Raw genomic sequence first — 20,365 nt, 5'->3', positions numbered from 1 at the left:
GAATAGCTGTTTCACTGGACTGAACTAGCAGGGTAAGAATCAAGTAAGGAAGGCAATTAGTTTTGACAAGAAAAACAAAAAAAGTAGTGAATAAACTAAGAGAAAATGTATAGCTCTGAGTGGACATTGAGGATGGGTTGTTACAAACACTAATCCAACCAAAGAACGTTATTATTATCAAAAGAAATGCATTTTGTGAAGCTTAAAATGTTTCTTTTTCCAGGGACCGTATGCGGCAGTCAGCCATGTACGACCTGTGTCTGGGCATGAGGCAAGTAAGCCAGGAATTTGTCCGATTGCAGCTAACCTATGATGAGTTCCTCTCAATGAAGGTTCTCCTGCTTCTCAGCACAGGTAGGCAACAAACTAAACAGTCTCACATAACTAACCTCACGTGTTGTCTAGCTTAAAGATTTACTCGAAATAACAGTGTTTCCCATTGTTTTGTATAATGAAAACTCTCTCTCTCTCTTTAGAAATATATCATCAGTTAAATTATGCAACATGTTTCAATACAGTTGTGAAAACGGGAAGAAAGCTGCATATTGCTAAATAGAAAAAAGGTTGAGAAATTCTCCAAATAATTATGTGAAATTACAACAGACCAACTAGAAAATTATTCAATTTTCCCAGTGCACCTCTGTTTTTTTGTTTTTCCCAAATCATTCTCTGCATCACCAGGTTGTAATTCAGGTGGTGAAATATCAAATATTCATTTAAATAATTTCTTTTAATTTGTACTTCAGCCCAAAAAAAAACTTTAAAAATGGTAGTTCCTAGAATTTGTAGTAGTCTTAGCTCAGTACCAATATGTAATTTATGTGCAGTTGATATAACTCTTTTCTTGATTACATAAATATAGAAAGAGCTATCATCATTTAGATGACAGTCCCAGCATTTCCCAATTTCTTTAACCAAAAGGCTTCCTTTCAAATAAAAACTGTACAGATAAGGTTGCCCTATAGCTTACACCTTTGAGACAGGGTTGGCAAAAGCAGCCCTCCTGGCACCCACAATCACTCCTCTGTAGTCTGTTAAATCATGCTTTAATCTCATTCTTAGTAATCCGTTAACAAAGACCACAACTGTGAAAACAGACTTGATGTTGTATGTACCAGTTAATGCAGCATCATATAGTGTGTGCAAAAGAAAAGGCAGCAGCTTAATTTTTTCACCTGGTGGTTGGAAGCTTTTCTGATCTGGTTTATTTTAAATTCATATAATTTGTATCCATTCCACTAAACAACATCCCAACTTGATGTCATTTGCTTGCCAAACTGCACCCAGAGACCTTTAGCCACATCAGGAACATTTGTTGGGTACAGTTGTTTAGTCTGAATCCAAGTGGTGTTTTTCTTTTTCCCACCAACTCAACTCAGTGTGAGCTGCTGTTGTTAGTAACCATTAAATATGTGTCATGATTTAACTTTCAACTTCTACATCTTAGTTAGGAATGGCTTTTAGTTTAACTTATACACAAGATCTTCTAGGGTCGTGGATGCAGGTTTGATTTGGACATTTGATAGCAAACACTAGGCAGGGGATGTGGTGTCCTACAATAAATGAATTTTCTTCACTCTTTATCCATTTCTTTGTACACTTACATAAATTTTAGTAAAGGAAGCAAAAAGAATTTAAGCATTAACTTTTCTTAGTTAACCCATTTCAATCTGTGGCTCCTTCTAAGCTTGAAGGCAGCTGTGGGGTCTAGTATTCTAAAGCTGCCTGCATGTGCATGGCAGCATAGAAAAGGAGGACATGCAGCATCACTGCTGACTGAGATCAGATCAGATGAGGTGGCAATTGAGCACTATTGAGAGTGGCCATCTCTGGGAGTGACAACATTGTACTGATTTATGATCTCAGATGCGGCCAGCTCATTTCAATAATGACCACAGCAATCTACAAATAGCAGCACATATTAGTGTGGGGGCACAAACAAGTAGGTCTGTTGATAAGCAGCTGCAGGTAATTTTACTAACAACACAGACACTGTTACATGTCATTTGAAAAACATAAAAAGTCGTAATTGTGAAGGTGAAACTCCTTACCACTTGGTTTGGTTATTGAAAAATCAAGAGACTGTGTGCTTGGTTTATTAGATAGACCCCTTCTTTTACACAATTGTTAGAAAGTTTCGATGTTCAGCTTAATGATGTTCAAATGTCTTATTGTTTCTTGTTCAGGACCATAGACAGTGCATGAGAATGAAGTAATCATTAGGTGATCAAGACCTAATATGTTGTAGAAAAAGATAAATAAAAATATAACCTAATAACCAGTTGTCGACACATGCTACATCTCCAAATTTCTCAACAATAAGGAAACCTATTATGGCCTAAAACTAATCCTTGACTCTCTGGAGAGCCTTCTGGCCATTTTGGCAGAAAGAGTTCTCCTGCAGTCTTCCAGTGACTTCAGAACAAGGGACAAATCATGTAAAATTGCAGATTTTTAAATCTCTACTACAAAGGTTTCTCTCTGAAAGAACTAGAAAAAAATAAATTTAGTGTAGCAGGTAGTGTGAGACTCCTGCTTCTTCTGTGTATATTTGCTTTAACCTTATTCTTATTTTATCTGCTTATCTGGTCATTTTAATTTTTAAACTGTTACATCGTAAAAGGCACATTAAACAGAACATTCCTAAATTAAAACAATATAAAATCAAAACAAAGTCATTCCTCACAGTCACACCTTATAACCTGTTAGAAGTGTGTGGTTTTTTTTTTTTCTCTGCAGAGACACCCTTTCCGTTTGCACTCCCCTTGTTTACTTTTTATTTCACTGTGCTGAAGATTTTTTCAGGTTACATATTTTACACAGAATGTGTATTGATACCAGCCAATGGGTTCATGTGGTTGTCAGGACTATAAAAGCATTATGATCATTTCACCCCACTGTGCCACACACATTCACACTCTGTTGGCAGTGTGTGGACATTCACATAAAAACCACCAATCCAGCCCCTTTCTGTAGGACTGTATGGAGGTAAAAAATGAGGAAAAAAAATCTGTAAATTTAGTTTTATATCTCAGATTTATTGCTTTATTCAGTGAATGAACACAGTCTGTCTCACTTCCCCTGGGGAGGATGTACAAATTTTGAAATGTCACAGTTTCAAACAGCGGGTCATTTTATTCAGTATGATAGTTTAATTGTTTTTTAACACAAATAATCAGCTGTCACATGACAACAGCTCAACACATTGAAGCTGGTCAAAACAATTAGCTAAAGTTCAAACTGAGCATCAGAATAGGGAAAAAAAGAGGATTTAAGTGACTGAATATGGCATGGTTTTTAGTACCAAACGGGTTGGTCTGAGTATCACAGAATCTACTGATCTGAGAAAAGAGAAAATATCCAGTGAGTAGCAGTTGTCTGGACAAAAATGCTTTGTTGAGAGGAGAATGGGCAGACTGGTTTAAAATGATAGAGAGACAACACTAACTCAAATGGCCACTGGTTACAACTAAGGTATGCAGAAAATCATTTCTAAACACATGAGAAGGGTTGTTATGATAAAAGAATTTCTAAGAATTACTAAGGATGATCCTTGATACTTGATACCATTGTCGATACAATAGAAGGAGAAAAAAAACTTATTTTTTTAAATCAAAGTCAGAGCACCACAAAAAACAACGTACCCTAAACAATACAATAAAAATATATTGTGACACAAAGAAATTATTTTAAGTCCATTAGCTTGTGCAAAGACACAATCTTCTCAGATTGTTTACTAATTGTAGTGCAAAAAATGCAAAGCTAGAAAAACTTTAACCAGTAGTTAGTGTACTTATTAACATAAGTGTCCTTTTCCTCTCAAAACAGTAAAACAAACTAGTTAAGATGATCTAGTTTTTTTAACTAGATTAATTAATAAAAAAATTAGTTAAAAGATTAACTCTAAATGTTTTTGTCTACAATCTACATTAACAGACTCTACTATCTGACACTAAGCCAGGGCTGGATCAGTCAGTGGCATCTTTGTGCGATTCATTTTGAGTCAGGTCATGAAGCAGAGGGTACATCTCCTGCTCTGACTGCAGCTGGGAGCTTCGATTGCTGCTGCACAAGACCAAGCCTCTTGTGAGAGCTTCTGTCCAGGCAAGGGTCCTGCTTGGTGAGAAGAGTAAACAATACGTTTTTACATCAGTCTCCAAAAGTCACTAGATTTGTCACTAATCACCAGAGAAGCCTGAAACCTCACTAAATCTAGCGGCAAAGTTGCTAAGTTGACAACACGGTAAACAATGGGTCCACTGGGTAGAAGTTATAGGGTGGGGCTGCCCGCTGAAGTGCCTGTTGGTAGAGTGGCTGGTCTTTTCTGTGAACCAGCAGACGCCAAAGTGCATTTCATTGTACATTGCCGTATTGGTACTATTAGTTATGTAAACAATCTGAGGATTTCTTCTGCCAGTTTAAGGCTTCATTCTTTTCCAGATCTTTAAAATCTTGTATTATCTATTCAGTCTTGTTATATTTAATGAAAATTTGTTTTATATTACAGGACATATAAAGGGTAAACACCCCCTCCCTCAAATATATTTGTTTTCGTAAGGTTGGCTTGATGCAACACTGAAATATGGAAGAGGTGATTTGAAAACAGTTCCCAGTTCATATAACCTCGAAAAGTTCAAACTTGATATGAACTAATGGATGTCAGGAAAAATGAAAAAGGGAGAAAACAGAGAGAACAAGAAATCAGTGGGGAAAAGTTTGATTTAGAGAGTGAAATTAGACAAGTTGAGACAACATGCTGGTGTTGGTGAGAAAGAGACAGGTGCACAGCTATAGGGAGAATGAACAAGAAGACAAAGGGAATGGTGGGATGGCAGAGTTGCTCCTTCTGTTGCTGTGGCCTCCCTCTCCTCTACTCACTGGTCCTCTGGAGGTTTTCCAGAGAGCCCTGCTGTACTTAATAAAGGCCAGTCAAACACCAGGCAGTGCTCCAAGACCTGCTATTTTCTATACTTCCTTGAAACCTGGGCTGGATTTTGAAAGAGAGGGTGTGGATAAAAGAAGCAGGGATGCAGAATCAAAACAGGAGATTCAAGGTGCTCCACAGTTAGTTCAATCTGCTGTGGTTATTGGATTAAGTCAAATGTCAATATAACATATGAGGGATAGACAGGAAAGAACTAATCTTCCAGCGCTTCAGATCTCATGTCTGTTCGAAAATTCACATAATGAAGTGACTGAATTGCTTTAAGATTTGGGAAAGCACTTAAAGAATAGTTTACAAAAAGGAGCCACCCTCCTGAGGATTTTCTGGGGCACTGCAGGAAGCTCTTTAAGTTTCAGTCTTTCAGATATAATGGTTGGACCTTGTGGAAGGAGTAACAGTAGAACTGTTTAGAGGGAGGTGTCAGAACTTGTCAACTAAGCAAGCACTACAGAGTCGGAGTCTGTATGTGTGCACGTGTGTGTGTGTGTGTGGCTTTAGGCTGGTTTGTTAAAATGTATTTGTATGCTACAAAGGGTGAACTAGCAAAACACTGAGAGGAAAAGGGAGATAAAGAGAAAAGAGACAAGGGCTGTTATTCCTCTCTGACCTTGGTTAAGGTTTCACCAAGCCTGCGGTGTCTCATGACCCTATTTGGATTTGGTACAAGAGCAGTGGCCTGTTCAAACCAGTTACACTCCTCACCTCCACATGAAAACACATAGAATAAGATTTTCTTATTCATTTGCTTTCTTCCTAACCAGCCTCTCTGCTTTTCTCTGTAACATCTGATGAACCTTATTCTAGATATGAATTGTGTGTGTGATATGGTTGCAGGAACCTTCTTGATAACACATTTTACCACTAACCATTTAATTGAGATTGTTTCACTCTAGCCAGTCATTAGTAATTTTGCATCATGTGTAAATTAACATGTCTTATTGGACAATGCCTAAAACCTTTCATATTTTGTTGCACTATAACTGGGGCAAGTTGTAAATTTCCTCAATGAGTAGCATCAGGTATCAAACAAAAACTTAGAGTTAGTGTTGGGACAGCATGTGCCAACAACCAAGAGAAGGAAGCTGCATGTCCTTGAACAACATACATGTTAATGGCATTACCTAGCATACATTAGGAAAAGAACTTTCCTAGACTTGTGGCACACATGATAATTAAATCTATCATAAAATGGAAAGAAATATACCATTATACCTGCAAAGTAGGGCTGGGCGATATGGCCAAAAGATAAAATCTCTCAGATTTTTTAAAACCAAATCCGATTTCCGATTTTAATCGACTTTTTTTTCTTTTCTTTTACAAAACATAAATAAACTTTTTAAAAACATTTATTTCTTTATATAGATTAATGCCAGCAAAAATAAAGCATATAATGTCATAGCATATCCACCATATAAACGACTTCTTATCTTACATAGAAATATGCAACACAACTGCATCTGTGATTTCTTTCCATCTGGATCCTTATCACACAGGATCCACTGGAGAAATAATTCCCCTGATGAAGGCTGTCTCTTAACTAGGGTTTGTGGGCTAAAGTTGACTTCTGCATCTCGTAGAAAGCAGCCTTTCTCACTGCAGTTATACGCACAGCTAAACCCCAGGCATGAGTAAAGGGTCACTTTGCTGAAAATCTGTCAGACAAACACCATTCTGGTGTGGAGGGAGGGCTAAGTCTGCTGCTAACTAACTATGGAAAAAAAATCCAGATTTTCATAAAAATAAATCTCCAGAAATGGAAAATTCAATTTATCGATTTTATCGATTAATCGCCCAGCCCTACTGGAAAAAAAAAAAAATCTAGTTGACACTAATGATGCTGTTATAAATGTCCTATTTTGGGGACACTCATGTAGACACCCCTGAATGCCAGGTCAGTTTCTAATCAGGGCATATGTGGGTCAGTGGGAGAAAAACAAAAGGTCCAAATGCAGCCTTTGGTTTTAGCACGTTCTCATCATGTCAGCCATGAAATAGCCCAGAAATCACAGCCTCTGTACCAATCAGGGCACAATCTGTTTTTATATCTGCTTTTCTCAGCTTCATGTACGCTATGACCAGAGTTGTTTTTACATCAAAGTACAATGAAAAGGATTACATAGAAAGAGCGTTCAAGAGGGAGGCAGCTAAAAACACACAAGCATACATCCTCTGAGTTATTGACCTACAATTACATGTCCTCAAAGACCTGCAATCCTAACTGACAACACAAAAGCTTTTGCTTGTGGCTGTCCATGCTGCAGAATTCAAACAGGTCCTGTCAGTAGCATCCCTACAAGTTGTTTGAGGTTCTCTGGCTACTCCAAAAGTGCAGCAGCTCATTTAAGTTTTAAAGGGGACAGATTGGATGTACAAATACATCCTGTTGTAAAACGTAACTTGGAGGCTTCATAAATCCCTAAACATACAATTCATAAATCATAAATATAATGCCTCCTCTTGACGTGTTTAGTCATGTCAGATTCCTCTCTGAGGGCAGATAAATCTGATCACTGTGGTAAAGAACAGTCCCACTAGTTCTGTTTACTGTCTCTGTGATTGGTAGCCTCTTTTTTACTTCTCTGATAGAACAATGAATGACAGCAGTAATGGCTATTTTTCAGAGGCAGCCCTTTCTGCATTATATCTGAGTTATTACAACAAAATGCTTACATTTTCCTTCTAATGTGTGTATATGTTTTATTTTAAATGATAGATATCTTGTGATGTGGTGCATTTTCAAATGATCAATAATAATTCAAACTTCAATTTGTGTATTTTTTAAACTAACTGCTGTTAAATCAAGAAAACTGAATCATTTAAAAACAAAAACATCCTTTGCAGCCTTTTATCGCTAAAAATAATACTAAGCCTTTGATACCTGACAAACTTATTACAATGATGCAAAAATTCCCATGCATGTCATCATCTTTTAATCTTGACTGAAGTTCAGCTGATGGCATGCCCATTGAGAAGTGAGGTATTTCTTAATTGCATTGCTTGCACAGTTTAAAGATGTTTGGCAGTCTTTCCTAGCCATGACTTCATTCTCTTGCACAGAGACACCGTAGGCATTTCTGTGCATCCTCGAGGTCTAGTTACCAGGTCTTTTTCTTCACATTTGTCTAAATTTCCATTACACTGCCTGCTAATTGTTAGTGTGTTGACACCACAATGTAAACCACTACAGTGTAAGTGAAGGTTGTAGTTGTTTAATAGCTCTGGTTACAAACAAAGTGCATGATAAACGAAGCTGCGTTTGACAAAATGATTAAGCCCTTTTAATCTACATTAGCATCCTTTTTACCTGTCACTGCTGTTGAGAAGTTTTAATCAATGGCTTTCAGTTTACCAGTCTTCTTTCATGCATCAGTGGCTGCACATGAGAACTTATTACTGCTTGAAATAGTGCAAGTGGTAGTAGTGAGCTGTTCAATAGGCTTGGATTGTCAATACAGATAAAATGCCCCCAAAAAGCTTTGGTGTAGGAGTTGAATCATAATTCACTGAGCACTTCAAATTACCCTTTACATGGTTACACATTTCCGCATTAAAGAGCACACTGGTGGTTGTGCGTGACATGGCCCACTTACTGCTATTCATGTTCAATGAGTGCTTGCCAGCCAATTTCTGAAATCATTAAATGTTTAAAATAAAAGTTTTTGAGATAGTTTTTCCTTATTTATTTTTGATAAGGAAACACATAAAAATAAAATTTATAAACCTCTGAAAGAATTGAATTTTTTTTACTTAAAAAAACCTTTAGTTTATTTTCTTATTTTTTTGCCTTCTTGAATGTCTGATACAGTATATATGAATAACTCTTCCCTCACCCAGCCTCCCATCTCCTGAGGTTAGGCTGGGTGGCTGTTCATCTCAAGCTCAGGTCCTCTACCAGAGTCTTGGGAACTTAAGGGTCCTACGCAGTATCTTAGTTATTCCTTGGACTACACTTTTCTGGATGGAGATGTCAGATGTTTCACCAGGTATCTGTTGAGGTCACTTCTCCAGGATTGGGGACACGGTCCCAAGTGCTCCGATGACCACTGGTACTACTGTTGCCTTCATCTTCCCGGCTTTCTCCAGTTTTTCCTTGAGTCTTTGGTATTTCTCCAGTTTCTCATGTTCCTTTTTCCCGATATTTCATTCACTGGGGATGGCTACATCACTCACTATGGCTTTCCTTTGCTGCTTATCCATGACCACAATGGTTGGCCACCACCATTTTGTTGGTCTGTATCTGGAACTCCTACAGGATCTTACCCCTCTCACTCTCCACCACCTTGGGAGGTGTTTCACATTGTGACCTAGGGGTCTCCACTTCATATTCTGAACAGATGTTTCTGTGCACCATCCTGGCTACTTGAATATGGCATTCTCTTCCTGCCAGTATCTTACACCCTGCTGTTATGTGCTGGATTGTTTCTCTTTGCACAGCCTGCAGCTGGGGTCCTGCCTGGTGTGGTAGATCTGGACCTCGATCTACTCAAGGCTTGCTCCTGTGCTGCCATGATTAGCTCTTCTGTATTGTCCTTCAGTCCAGCCCTCTCTAGTCATTGTTCATATCTGCCACTTAAGCTATCTCTCAGTAGTACATCCATGCAGGGGTTTTTCCTCCCTTGATGGTTCCTCCAACTCATTCTCCTACAGAGACTTTAACTAAGTGCCTCATCTATTGGGGCCATCTTCCTGATGTATTCATGGCGCTTTGATCTTTAATCTTGGAAAGGGGCCTTCATGCTCACTAGTCCTCAGACTCCATCTTTGCGCTTAGAGTCTCTGGACGCTGGATTTAGGATGGAACCCTCCATGTATGGTGAACAGCTTCATTGTTTTAACATCCATGGTCTGAACTTCCTCCTTTGGCCAGCTTATGGTTTCTGATCACTGGCTTGCACAAATGTTAATATCCAAAATCTTGTTTTTGCCATTAAGCTGACTTCTCAGGACTTGCCTTACTGGTTGCAGATATTTGGCTGTGGCAGCTTTTCTTGCAGCTTCTTTGTGATTGCTGTTTGCTTGTGGTATGACAAGGTACTTGTAGCTCTCCTCAACATCTGCTATTCTGTCCTCTGGAAGTGCAGGTCCCTCAGTATGGACTACCCTCCTTCTCTTTGTTACAATTTGGCCACATTTTTCCACTCCAAATTACATTCTGACGTCCCAGTTGTAGATCCTGGTGGTGTGGATCAGTGAGTCAATGTCTTGCGCACTTACCCTGATGCACCCATTACTCTGGAACAGGGTAAATCTGGACTCATCAGACCACATGACCTTCTTTCATTGTATCTTTCATCTTCTATGTGATTTCACCAAAAATTTCAGGGATCACCGATCGAGATCATTTAGGATTTTTTTTTTTCTTTACCACATTCTTCCTGGAAGGCGATGGTTTCCCACTATCTTTCTAGTTTTTAATAAATCTTTGAACAGTTCTTAGTTGTTTTTGCAATCTCCTTAGATTTTTTCTCTGCTTGATGCCAAATTATTTCATACTTCTTAAACAGACTAACATATTTTCCGTGACCACGGGATGTGTCTTTCCACATGGTTGTTTAAGAATTGAGAAGCAACTCATTACATCAGTTGGATTTAAGTAACTTGTTGCCAGCTGAAAGATAATCGTCTATGTAATTATCCAATAGGAGGCTTGTACCTCTTTGCTTAGTCAAATCTAGGTGCCGTTTTTCTTTTCTTTTTTTTTCTTTCTTTTTTTTTTGGGCCAGACCATGTTTAAATGATATTATAGGCCCTTTGACTGCAATACAAAAAGATTCTTACTTAATCTAAAGTATACAGTTACCTAAGAGAATCAACATGGATAAACCACATGGCAAAAATTTTGTACTCTGATGAAGACTTACATTAAAATAAATTGGATCATATATTTTTTTAAAACTCATCGAAAATTAAATGTGATAATCATAACTGACAGAATCAAAGTAACTGGTTATATTAATAAAAAAAACCTAAGAAATATTAAATACTCAATAAAATTGTCCTGTATATTAATTTACGGCATTTTTTGTGACAGTTTAATTCATTCAAGGATATTAAACTGATTACAATCTCACCATACGGGCTGAGTCAAAATATCTGATGCTGATTTACATTTTTGTCTGATACAACCCAACCCGGCGGCTAACTCAGTGCTTATTATGAAAATAGTCTTCAAGATGATTCATATCAAAATTTGGAAAATGTTCTACAATTACTGGTAGTTTGTTTGATAAAGTATGATAAAATGCCCATTGTTAAGCTAAAAGAAAACAGAAATCAAATAAATCCCATCGTCCATGTCAAACAGGAAAGAACAGGTAAAAAAAAGTCTCACCCCAGTTGAAAGCCTCTTATCTTTATGCTTTTTTGCCATTAACAGGTCAGTAAAATTCAAAATAATGTTGTATGGAGATGTTTTCACTAAATCCATATGCTGACATAAGGATTTGTCTGTTCCCCAGTTCCCAAAGAGGGTCTTAAGAACCAGGCGGCATTCGAGGAGATGAGGGTTAATTACATCAAGGAGCTCCGGCGTTCAGTGGGAAAAGCAACCAACAACTCTGGCCAAACCTGGCAGCGCTTCTTCCAGCTCACCAAGCTGCTAGATGCCATGCATGATGTAAGTACTCTTGGCCACTTGCAAACAGACCTGCACAGGCTTCCCTTGGCAGCCCCTCTCGCATGTCATGCCTTCACACTCAGAGCGAGCTGTCCACCAGTACTTTGGGATCTAATCTCACAGGGAATGTTGAATGAGTAAAATGGCAACAGAGTGGATTTGGTTAATGCTTTACTTAGTGGTTCAATTGAGCTTTGTGGCTTGGAATAAGGATTATTGCATCCCACTTTCTCCCTGAGGGGGAGGTTATTTTGGAAGAGGCGATGACCAGGCTGTATTGGTGAATGGAACAGAAGGGGATCAATACCAGCTTTCAGTTTATTGGATCAGCATAGATTGGTCACTGTGGGGAATGTGCTAAATCACAGTTATTTTGCTATGCATGGGCTTAACGGTTGCATAGAGAGAATGACAGCAAACGCAAAACCTAGAGGTGAGAATCAGCAAGCAAGAGGACACAGAGATAACTGGCCAGAATTCATTGACCCTTATGACTGTGTGAATGGGGCTGTGCTGAATGGACGACCTTTCTTTACACGGCTGCAGAAAAGAAAGAAAAAAAAATCAGCGATGCCCCCAAGTGGTGAGCTGAGTAAATCAGAAAGAACAGAATGTAAACAGGCTTAAGTGACTACAGATGAAGGTCATCAAATGTGAAAATGTCAAACACTTTATGTCATTAAGGACCTAAAATATACAAACACGAAAAGCAGCAAAGCATTTTTGACATTAACTTATTTATTTGTGATTTGCAGCTGGTGGGGAACTTGTTGGACTTCTGTTTCTACACCTTTCGTGAGTCCCAGGCCCTAAAGGTGGAGTTCCCTGAAATGTTGGTCGAGATCATCAGTGACCAAATACCAAAGGTGGAGTCAGGCCTCACTCACACAATCTACTTCCACAAGAAGTGACTTGCTTCACAGCTGGTACAGACGTGGCATTAAGAACTGGAAAAGAGGAGAAAAGTTCACGGAAGAGAAAACGTGCAAGGATGGCCTGACCCATTGGCCCGCACACTGTCGCCCAGTATGCCAGCATCCTTGTCTTGGATGTCAAAGTTACGTGACGTGGTGACACAAGTGAAAAGGAGAGAAAGATTTGACACTGCAGTCATCGTGAGCGTTTCAGAGCTGTGAATAGTTTGAGAAAACAAGCACGACTCGATGAGAAGGACTTTGGACAAATGTGACAAAGCATCCCTAAGTATGCCCATGCACCCCTGCCCCAAAGACGATAACAGTATTTTCTATGGAGTTAAAGCCATACATTTCCTAGAATGCATTAGATACATTCATTACACAAAATAGAAGAAAATTGATCCACATGCCTTCACACAGACACACAGATGAACTCTGCACGCACTTAAATGAGATTCACTTACAAATTTAGAGAAAAGGTTTTTGCAAATATTAACTCCAGCTTATGCAGTCTTTTACAAATAATCACACTAGGAAAAATTATGCCAATACAAGATTAGCTTTGCAGTGTAGCAACAAGACTACAGGGCAAAGGACTTCACGAGGAGAGACAGAAATTTAAGACTGTATGGCAAAAGGTCTATTTGAAGATATCCCAAGGGCTATATGAGCATCACCATAAACTAAATAAATACATTAAATCTGACAAGTCCAATTTTGAATCTCAATCTGTATCATAACAGCCATCTTTCACATTTGCATACGGAGTTTGTTAATGTTTAAAATGTGTAGTAAAACAATCAAAACTAATATGCAAAAGTTAAAAGCTGTTTTGAAATTAATATGTCTCTCCAGCGTAAAGAAAGCTTGCACATAGAACTCCCATGTCATATAGTCACTATTTTCAAGACATTATGGTTGTAGAATTGAGACAATATTTGATCAACATTTCACCCTTTTTCAAAAGGAGGTGAGATGTGCTGCAGGATAAAATAATGCATTCACAAAAACTATTTCAGTAAGAGTCGGCTGGTATTGGATTGGACTGAGGTGCGTCCATATTAATAGCTGTCATTTGTGTTATCTCCAGAGCAGCTGTCCAAATGTCTGTTTTTACTCACAATGAAGCAAAACCAGCCCTTTGTGAACCTAATCTTATCTACTCTTCCCAGAAATAATAAAAAGCATTTTATAAAAGTGTGTTGCAAAGGTTTAGTTTTTGACAAGCCAGTCATTTTACATTAAGGTGCTTCATTTCTATAAAACCAGGCAAGACGTAACATGTACAGTAACTAGTAGACAGTCCATACAGTACAATATATGGACACACAGTTTAAAAACACATACTCTGTAAAGTTGATATTATCCATAATGGAGCGTTACTCTACAGTGCTTGCAGCTAACGCATCAATACCAGGCAAATGTGTTCAGGTATTAACAACTTCTTAAACACATTCTTTTTAGTTGTTGTACAGAAGATGTTTTGAAGTACGTGCTGATGAATGCTTGATGAAGAACAGATAATATTGTTGGTATGATCACCTTTCCTAATTTTGTTTTCATTCTTAATTTTGGGCCAAGTTGTGCTTGGTTATGGCCGGCCCTGTCTTCTAGACCATTAACTTGTCTCACACCCCACTGGTCTCTGGATGGTTGTGGAGCTTTACTGTGATGCTACTGAAAAGCGATAAAGTCGCTGGGGAAAGAAAGCTAGTGTGGGAGAAGGTGTGGTCATTATTCGGACATTGTGGCCTATAAGTGTGTATTTATGTGTGTGTGTAGGGGGTGAGTGTGACTTCAGTTTGTGTGTCTGAGTGTGGATTCCTTTTTTTTTTTTTTTTTTCCTGGCAAGCATGTGAATATTCTATCTGCTCTTTTAGTGTGGGTATTATGCATATATGCTATAGGTTTAGCCATATCCTATTTCCAAATTTAGATTTGCACAGAGGAGATGTAATGTGAAATGAGGCATGCATTTGTGCAGCTAGCAGAAATGGTCTGTTTCTTTAAGCAACTGTGATAATGGGAGGAAGACTTTCTGCACGGTCACTCAGCCTAAAGTTAGACAACATGACATCAGAAACGCAACAGGGTGCAAGTGGCCTGATCTCTCTTAATAACACTGCTGTACCACACAGTGGAAGTCTCCTCTGTGGTGGTAATTGTTTGAAGACTGGCATTCAAAAGACATGGAGGTGCCATACTTGCAGTGTCATTCAGAGTCTACTATAATTAGTGAGCAAGTGATAGGGATCAGAAAAGGGGAAGGGTTGTATCCTTTCATGTCTTATCAAAAAAGGGTAGTCCACATTGGGAGAGCAAACGAGTATGTGTTAATTTTTTCTTCCCAAAGCTTTTTTTTTTTTTCATGAATAATAGAATAAAAAATATCAGGTGGTGTACAGGCCTGATTCAGTCATTTATTGGCTTTTACAAGCCGAAAGCAGCTCTTTTGGCAGGATTGACGCTCTTTTGTTATGTAAAGTTAGCCAATAATATCATTCTTCACCGCAATAATTTTCTGATAATACCTGATCAGAAAGGCCTCATTTTACGTCTTTGTTGTGCCCTTTCGCTAATCTCTCTCTATTTCTTTTGCCCCATTTGTGTCCTTTTTAAAGAATTAAAAAACCTTCACTGTCAGCGGTTCATAGGATGAATGGGAAAGTATTTTTGAGAGAATTATATTTTGCTGGAAAATAATATTTAAGTACTTTGTCTAAAAATGATATCCTTTTTGTAAAATGAATTGTTATTGCATGCTTTTTGATGAGATGTTTACATTGTATTTAAAAAAAAGGGAAACTTGTGCCTTTTTATCTCACCTGATTTACAATTTTACAGTATATATTGTAAATAATACAGCAAGTCTCTATGTTGAGTATAGTATAAAACATTTCTACTTTAATCATCTTGTTAAAATATTGGACAAAAAAAAGTGTGTTTCCCACTCGCCATGTTCAGTGTGTTGGGTCACAGAGAATAATTTAAAGTGAGGGTTGGCACCAGAAAGGGCCAAATAGAGAAATGAATGTATCATACATAGTGAAAGACTTATGGAACTTACTACCTGAATGTTAGTGAGAGTACATTTATTATCTTCTTATTAAGTACAGTTACTTGATTTGCTTTTTGTTTTTGTTTTTTTTCTTTTTCTTTTTCTTTTTTTTACATTTGCATCATTGTTCACTTGACTCAAAAAGAAAAAAAAAATTAAAAAGCATTTCTTATTTTGTAACAAGATGTATTTAGTGATGGATCCTTGTTGCTGTTGAAATGATTTCCTAACCCATGGCGGTATTGTTGATAAGCACCACAATAAAAATCAAGAAGTCACAAACTATTGAAACTGGGATATGTGAAAGAAAGTTCTTGACTTTTTGGTTTGAGGGGAAATAAAACACGTTTGTGCACACACAGAATCCCACAAAATCTTTGGAGCAGCGAATGAGGAGTAATAGACATGTCTGCAATTCATCATGTGACTTTTTCTTTTGCACTAACTGCCAAAGTTAAACCACAGAAAATGTTTGACCCAAAGAGGGATTAAGTAATTAAAATCCCCATATGATGCTTCTGCCATTTAGAAATACAAATTCTGACTGTTCTTCCTCTTTTTTTTTTATCTCCTCTGTATTTCCTTTTTATTTTTTGGCAGCTTGAAGGTACAGTTTGACATTATGGAAAATACACTAAATAACTGCACTGCTGAAAGCTGGATCAGAAGATTGGTACCATTTAATGTGAAGCTGCAACACCAGATATAAATATATAAATCTATGATAAATCATGAATCGTCAGAACATGAGGGACATGAGAGCAAGAGGACAGTTTTATTTTTTTATTCTTTATTTTTTTAATGGGTTGTTTGAAGAACTTGCAAGTGGTCAGTGATGATACTCTTAGTTTGGAAAAAACACATCATCTAAACCAGTGGTTTCTCAAAGTAATCAAAGTTTTTGTCCTAAATAAAAGGAAAAAGTCCCGTCCCTCATTAACCTCAGTTTGAGTGGTTCAATGAAAAACTAATGTTGTGGATTTTCACACTGCATCACATTTGCATCAGATGGTTGTTTTGTTTGGCACGCTACAAGCCAAGCAGGCATCAACTGTCAGTTGCACATTACCTGCCTAACACAGACGCTCTTTGGTCGTGAAAATATTGTGCCAAAGTACACAGGTGTAAAATTCAACAATAAAACATTTGGTTGGACGGCTGTTAAGTTCACAAGCTTTGAGTTTGTTTTAAATGGCAAATTTTTTTTTGTTGGCCTGCCCCTGTTTTTGATCAGTTGCTAGCTTGGCTGATCAGTCTCTTAGCCTGCTTTCCCAAAGGGAGAGTGCTCTGACTGCTTTGAGGCTCAAGTTTGGAAACTAAAGAATTTCAGTTTTCCACAAATTTTTATGACCCTTAGTAAGAACCTGAGAAATTACCTTAGGTTTCCTAGCTCCTTTAAGTACATGAAAGGAAGCTAAAAGACATTTCTACTGTGTAAGCTTCAAATAACAAATAAGATTTAGATAATATTCTAAATTTGCATTAAGAACAAAGAAATTCTTGACTGTTAGACCACACCTTTGCAACTCTCTCCTCACCTCTGTTTGAGGCCACATAAGCCAACAACTATTTCTGCTCTAGACTCATCGTGAGTAATGCAAGACTGACCACTGCTACACCAATAAAGTGAGGGAAATGAAATTCTGAATCACCATAGGCCTCACCTGTGAGTGGCATCAGTATCATCATTTTACTTTCAGCAAAAGCAAATATGAGTATTTTCCAAATTGCCAAACAAATTCTGAGGAATAAGACTAATGTACAGTTGATTTAATGGTCATCAATCACCATCTACTGACATAGAACTGACAGTATGAAGCTTTGCCAATACTCAAGGGAGCTATGGTATTTTCAGTGCTGTCTTCTTCTAAATGAACTCTCCTTTTTTTTGGCACAGTTGTCTCAGAGTTTGTCTAACTGCTGTTTTTGACACTATTGCGTCACTATGTGTGAGTGTGTAGTCCCGTCATTGCCATTTACTTTTAAAAGTCGTGAATCGGGTGCAGAGAGACTAAGCCATATTTCCACAGCCATGGCAGTGCATTAATTATTAATATATACCAATGCTCCCCCTCCCCCCAGTTTTAAAAATGACTTTTTATTCAGTACAATCTTTCTTAGCAAACATACAGTAAACCTCCTTCACCATAATCTAATCAAACATTTTTGAAACCAGTCACTACTGTATATCCTGAGAGAGATATTGCCATAATTGTGTTTGCAGAATTATTGCAAAATTCTAATAAAACCCATGAAACATATAACTTGTGGTGATGCAATCTGTTTGTGTCTATGTATGTGCACACTGTACACTAAGTATGTACTTAAAATTACAACTTAGGACAGAAACTAGAAAATGTGCGCTATTGAAGGAAACCATTTGATGTGGATGAATTCTAATCAGCTGCATTTAGTGGCTGGGGAAGATAATGAGCCCCCTAAAAAAAACAAACAAAACAGTATTAGCATGGAAAAGCAGAAATGAAAAGCAGCAGGTACAGAAGTTGCAAGGAGAAGGGGGCAAGGAGAACAATGGGAAATCAAAAAAGACGCATAAGAATTTTACAGTGAAATGTTGCCTGTGGAGAAAAATCACCATTAACCTTGTTAAAGGCTGATCTGAACAAACGCCTGCTTTGCCAGACTGTAGAGCAGACAGTATTACTTTTTTTGCTTCCCCCCCCCCCACCCTCCGCTTCTCCCTGAATCACAGCCCTTTCCAAATCTCCCCCAGATTTCCAATTGCTTTCACTTGTAGTCATGCCAGATAAACAGAATCTATTGGATCAGGCTGATTTCACGGCTGCACCCGCGCACATGGCAGCTTCTGTGGCCCACTTTCTGAGCCGAGTGCCCCCCCCCCCCCCCCCCCCCCATTCCACGTTTTCTCCTTTATGTATGAATTTCACTTTTGTCCAAATTCCTGCTGAGTTTTCTTCCTCAATAATACATCAAGTCTTACTATGATTATATTTGAGCTTTGCTCTCTGAAGGAACCAAATGAAGACAGCAGAATGTACAAAGTCACTGTCGCCTCCCACCAGATTGCTTGTTTGGGAAATTCAGACACACTGGTGCTGCTCAGTTGTGTCATTTTCTCACAGTTGCAGGTAAACTGCTCTGGAGCTTTGATCTAAGCTGAGTCACGGTGTGGTGTGTGTTTTCAGGCTGAAGGACACTGCGTCACAGGAGGTAGAGGACAGCTGGCACACAGCCATGACTGGAAAGTGAGAAATGAACACGTCTACCTGGATTTTTACTCAAACACACCAGCATGCTGTCTTAAACAAAACAGCAATAGTAACCTGTGTTATCCCAGTCTAATAAACATTCATGAATAATGCATGCAGAGGTGCAGAAAACACCCCAGGTATGCCAACATCAACTAATATGACATCAGTTTCAAGCCATAAAATATAAAATACAAGACTGATCCACTTGATTTATCAGGAAGTTTACTGTCATCAAACACTGTCACAGAGTAAAATGAATTAACTGATCTCATGTTAAATTACCTGCTCAAGCAGAGGGAAAGCGCTGAGGAGAAGACATGGAAAAGAAATAGAGTAAAGAAAGGAGTTTTAAATAGACAGATAGGTCGGCAAAGGAAAAAGGAAAAATGAAGGGAGACAGAGCAACATGGCATGCTTCCTGACAGACAGTCCAAAGCAGAGTGAGAGGCAGAATGGGTGGATGTCTCTATGATTCAGCAGTATTCTGGCAGAGGAAGATGATGAAGAGCCTCGGGGGTGGGCGGTGGTGGCGACTGTGCAGGAATATTTTGCCCATCTCATTAGCACTGCCTCATTTCATTATGATATCATGTCCATTGTGTGTGTGTGTGTGTGCTTTCCAAAGACACAAATTCCACCAAAACCATAGCCATAACTTTTAGTAATTCGTTTTATGGAAAAAGCCTCTGTGTTTACACAGCTAAATAGTGCATTAGTCCACTGAGTGGAGGTCAGTAATATTGATAATATTGGTGGTTGGTTGCTGGTAATTATGCAACATAGGTCAAAGCACTCTGGAGGACAATTGGTGCAGTAATTATACAGATGTAGTTTAAAAATTAACATGCACGAAGCAGAGATATTAATGGATCATGGAGTACGGCTTGGATTAGCATGTTTTCTCTGAGAAAGATTAGCATCTATTTTTAATCCTCTTATGGAAAGTTATTTTGGAAGTAGTTTTTAGTGGGAGGATCCAAAGCAAGTCAATATATAGAAGGAGGCTTCCATTACACAACAGGACTTACTGTATCTCTGAATCTGCAGCTCATCACTCACTTTATTCTCAGACAATGGGACACTGAGACACAACAGACAGGTGAAACATCTAAAAAGCATATGAGTTGTTTAAATACACTTTCTCACTGAAGATGATACTTCATTAACAGTTTTTAAAAACTAACATTTCAGAACAGTTTCAATACAAAATGTATTGTTATATACTGTAAATAAAGTTTCTGCAAGAAAAATGATTTGCCTTGGTCACATGTCATTAATTTACAACTACATTTTAAAACAAGTAAAATGAGACTAAATGTTTTCATGGAGTGTAGATGTTAATGATGTTTACAGTTAAAAAAAAAGAGCACAGCATGAGTGCTCGTGTTAATGAGAAACTAAGTGTACAGAGCTTTGTTACATCCACCTGGGGAGGAGGCGTGGTTCATCTGTCTGTTGGCAACATAACTCAAAACGTTATGGACGGATTTTGATTAAGTTTTTAGTTAATCTCAGGAAGGGAATAAGGAACAAGTGATTGTTCAGTGGTTTTTTTCTTTACAATGGGGAGATAGGGATAATTTTGTCATTAGAGCT

The 20,365-nt window shown here is 38.1% G+C and overlaps 1 protein-coding gene across 1 annotated transcript in view; it reads left to right on the top strand.

Moving 5' to 3' along the window:
• The window catches only part of nr3c2 (nuclear receptor subfamily 3, group C, member 2), a 96,165-nt gene extending 79,711 nt beyond the window's left edge, over nt 1–16,454 (top strand). The window contains exons 7-9 of the mRNA XM_041982703.1: nt 224–354; nt 11,404–11,561; nt 12,317–16,454. Coding sequence (XP_041838637.1) covers nt 224–354; nt 11,404–11,561; nt 12,317–12,472 — 445 coding nt within the window. The 3' untranslated portion in view covers nt 12,473–16,454. The remainder of the gene's footprint in view (nt 1–223; nt 355–11,403; nt 11,562–12,316) is intronic.
• The last annotated feature ends 3,911 nt before the right edge of the window (nt 16,455–20,365 follow it).

The sequence above is a fragment of the Melanotaenia boesemani genome, chromosome 4 (genome assembly GCF_017639745.1).
Source record: "Melanotaenia boesemani isolate fMelBoe1 chromosome 4, fMelBoe1.pri, whole genome shotgun sequence".
Taxonomy (NCBI): domain Eukaryota; kingdom Metazoa; phylum Chordata; class Actinopteri; order Atheriniformes; family Melanotaeniidae; genus Melanotaenia; species Melanotaenia boesemani.
The sequence above is the reverse complement of the archived record's forward strand: the minus strand, read 5'-3'. Positions and strand labels throughout refer to the sequence as shown.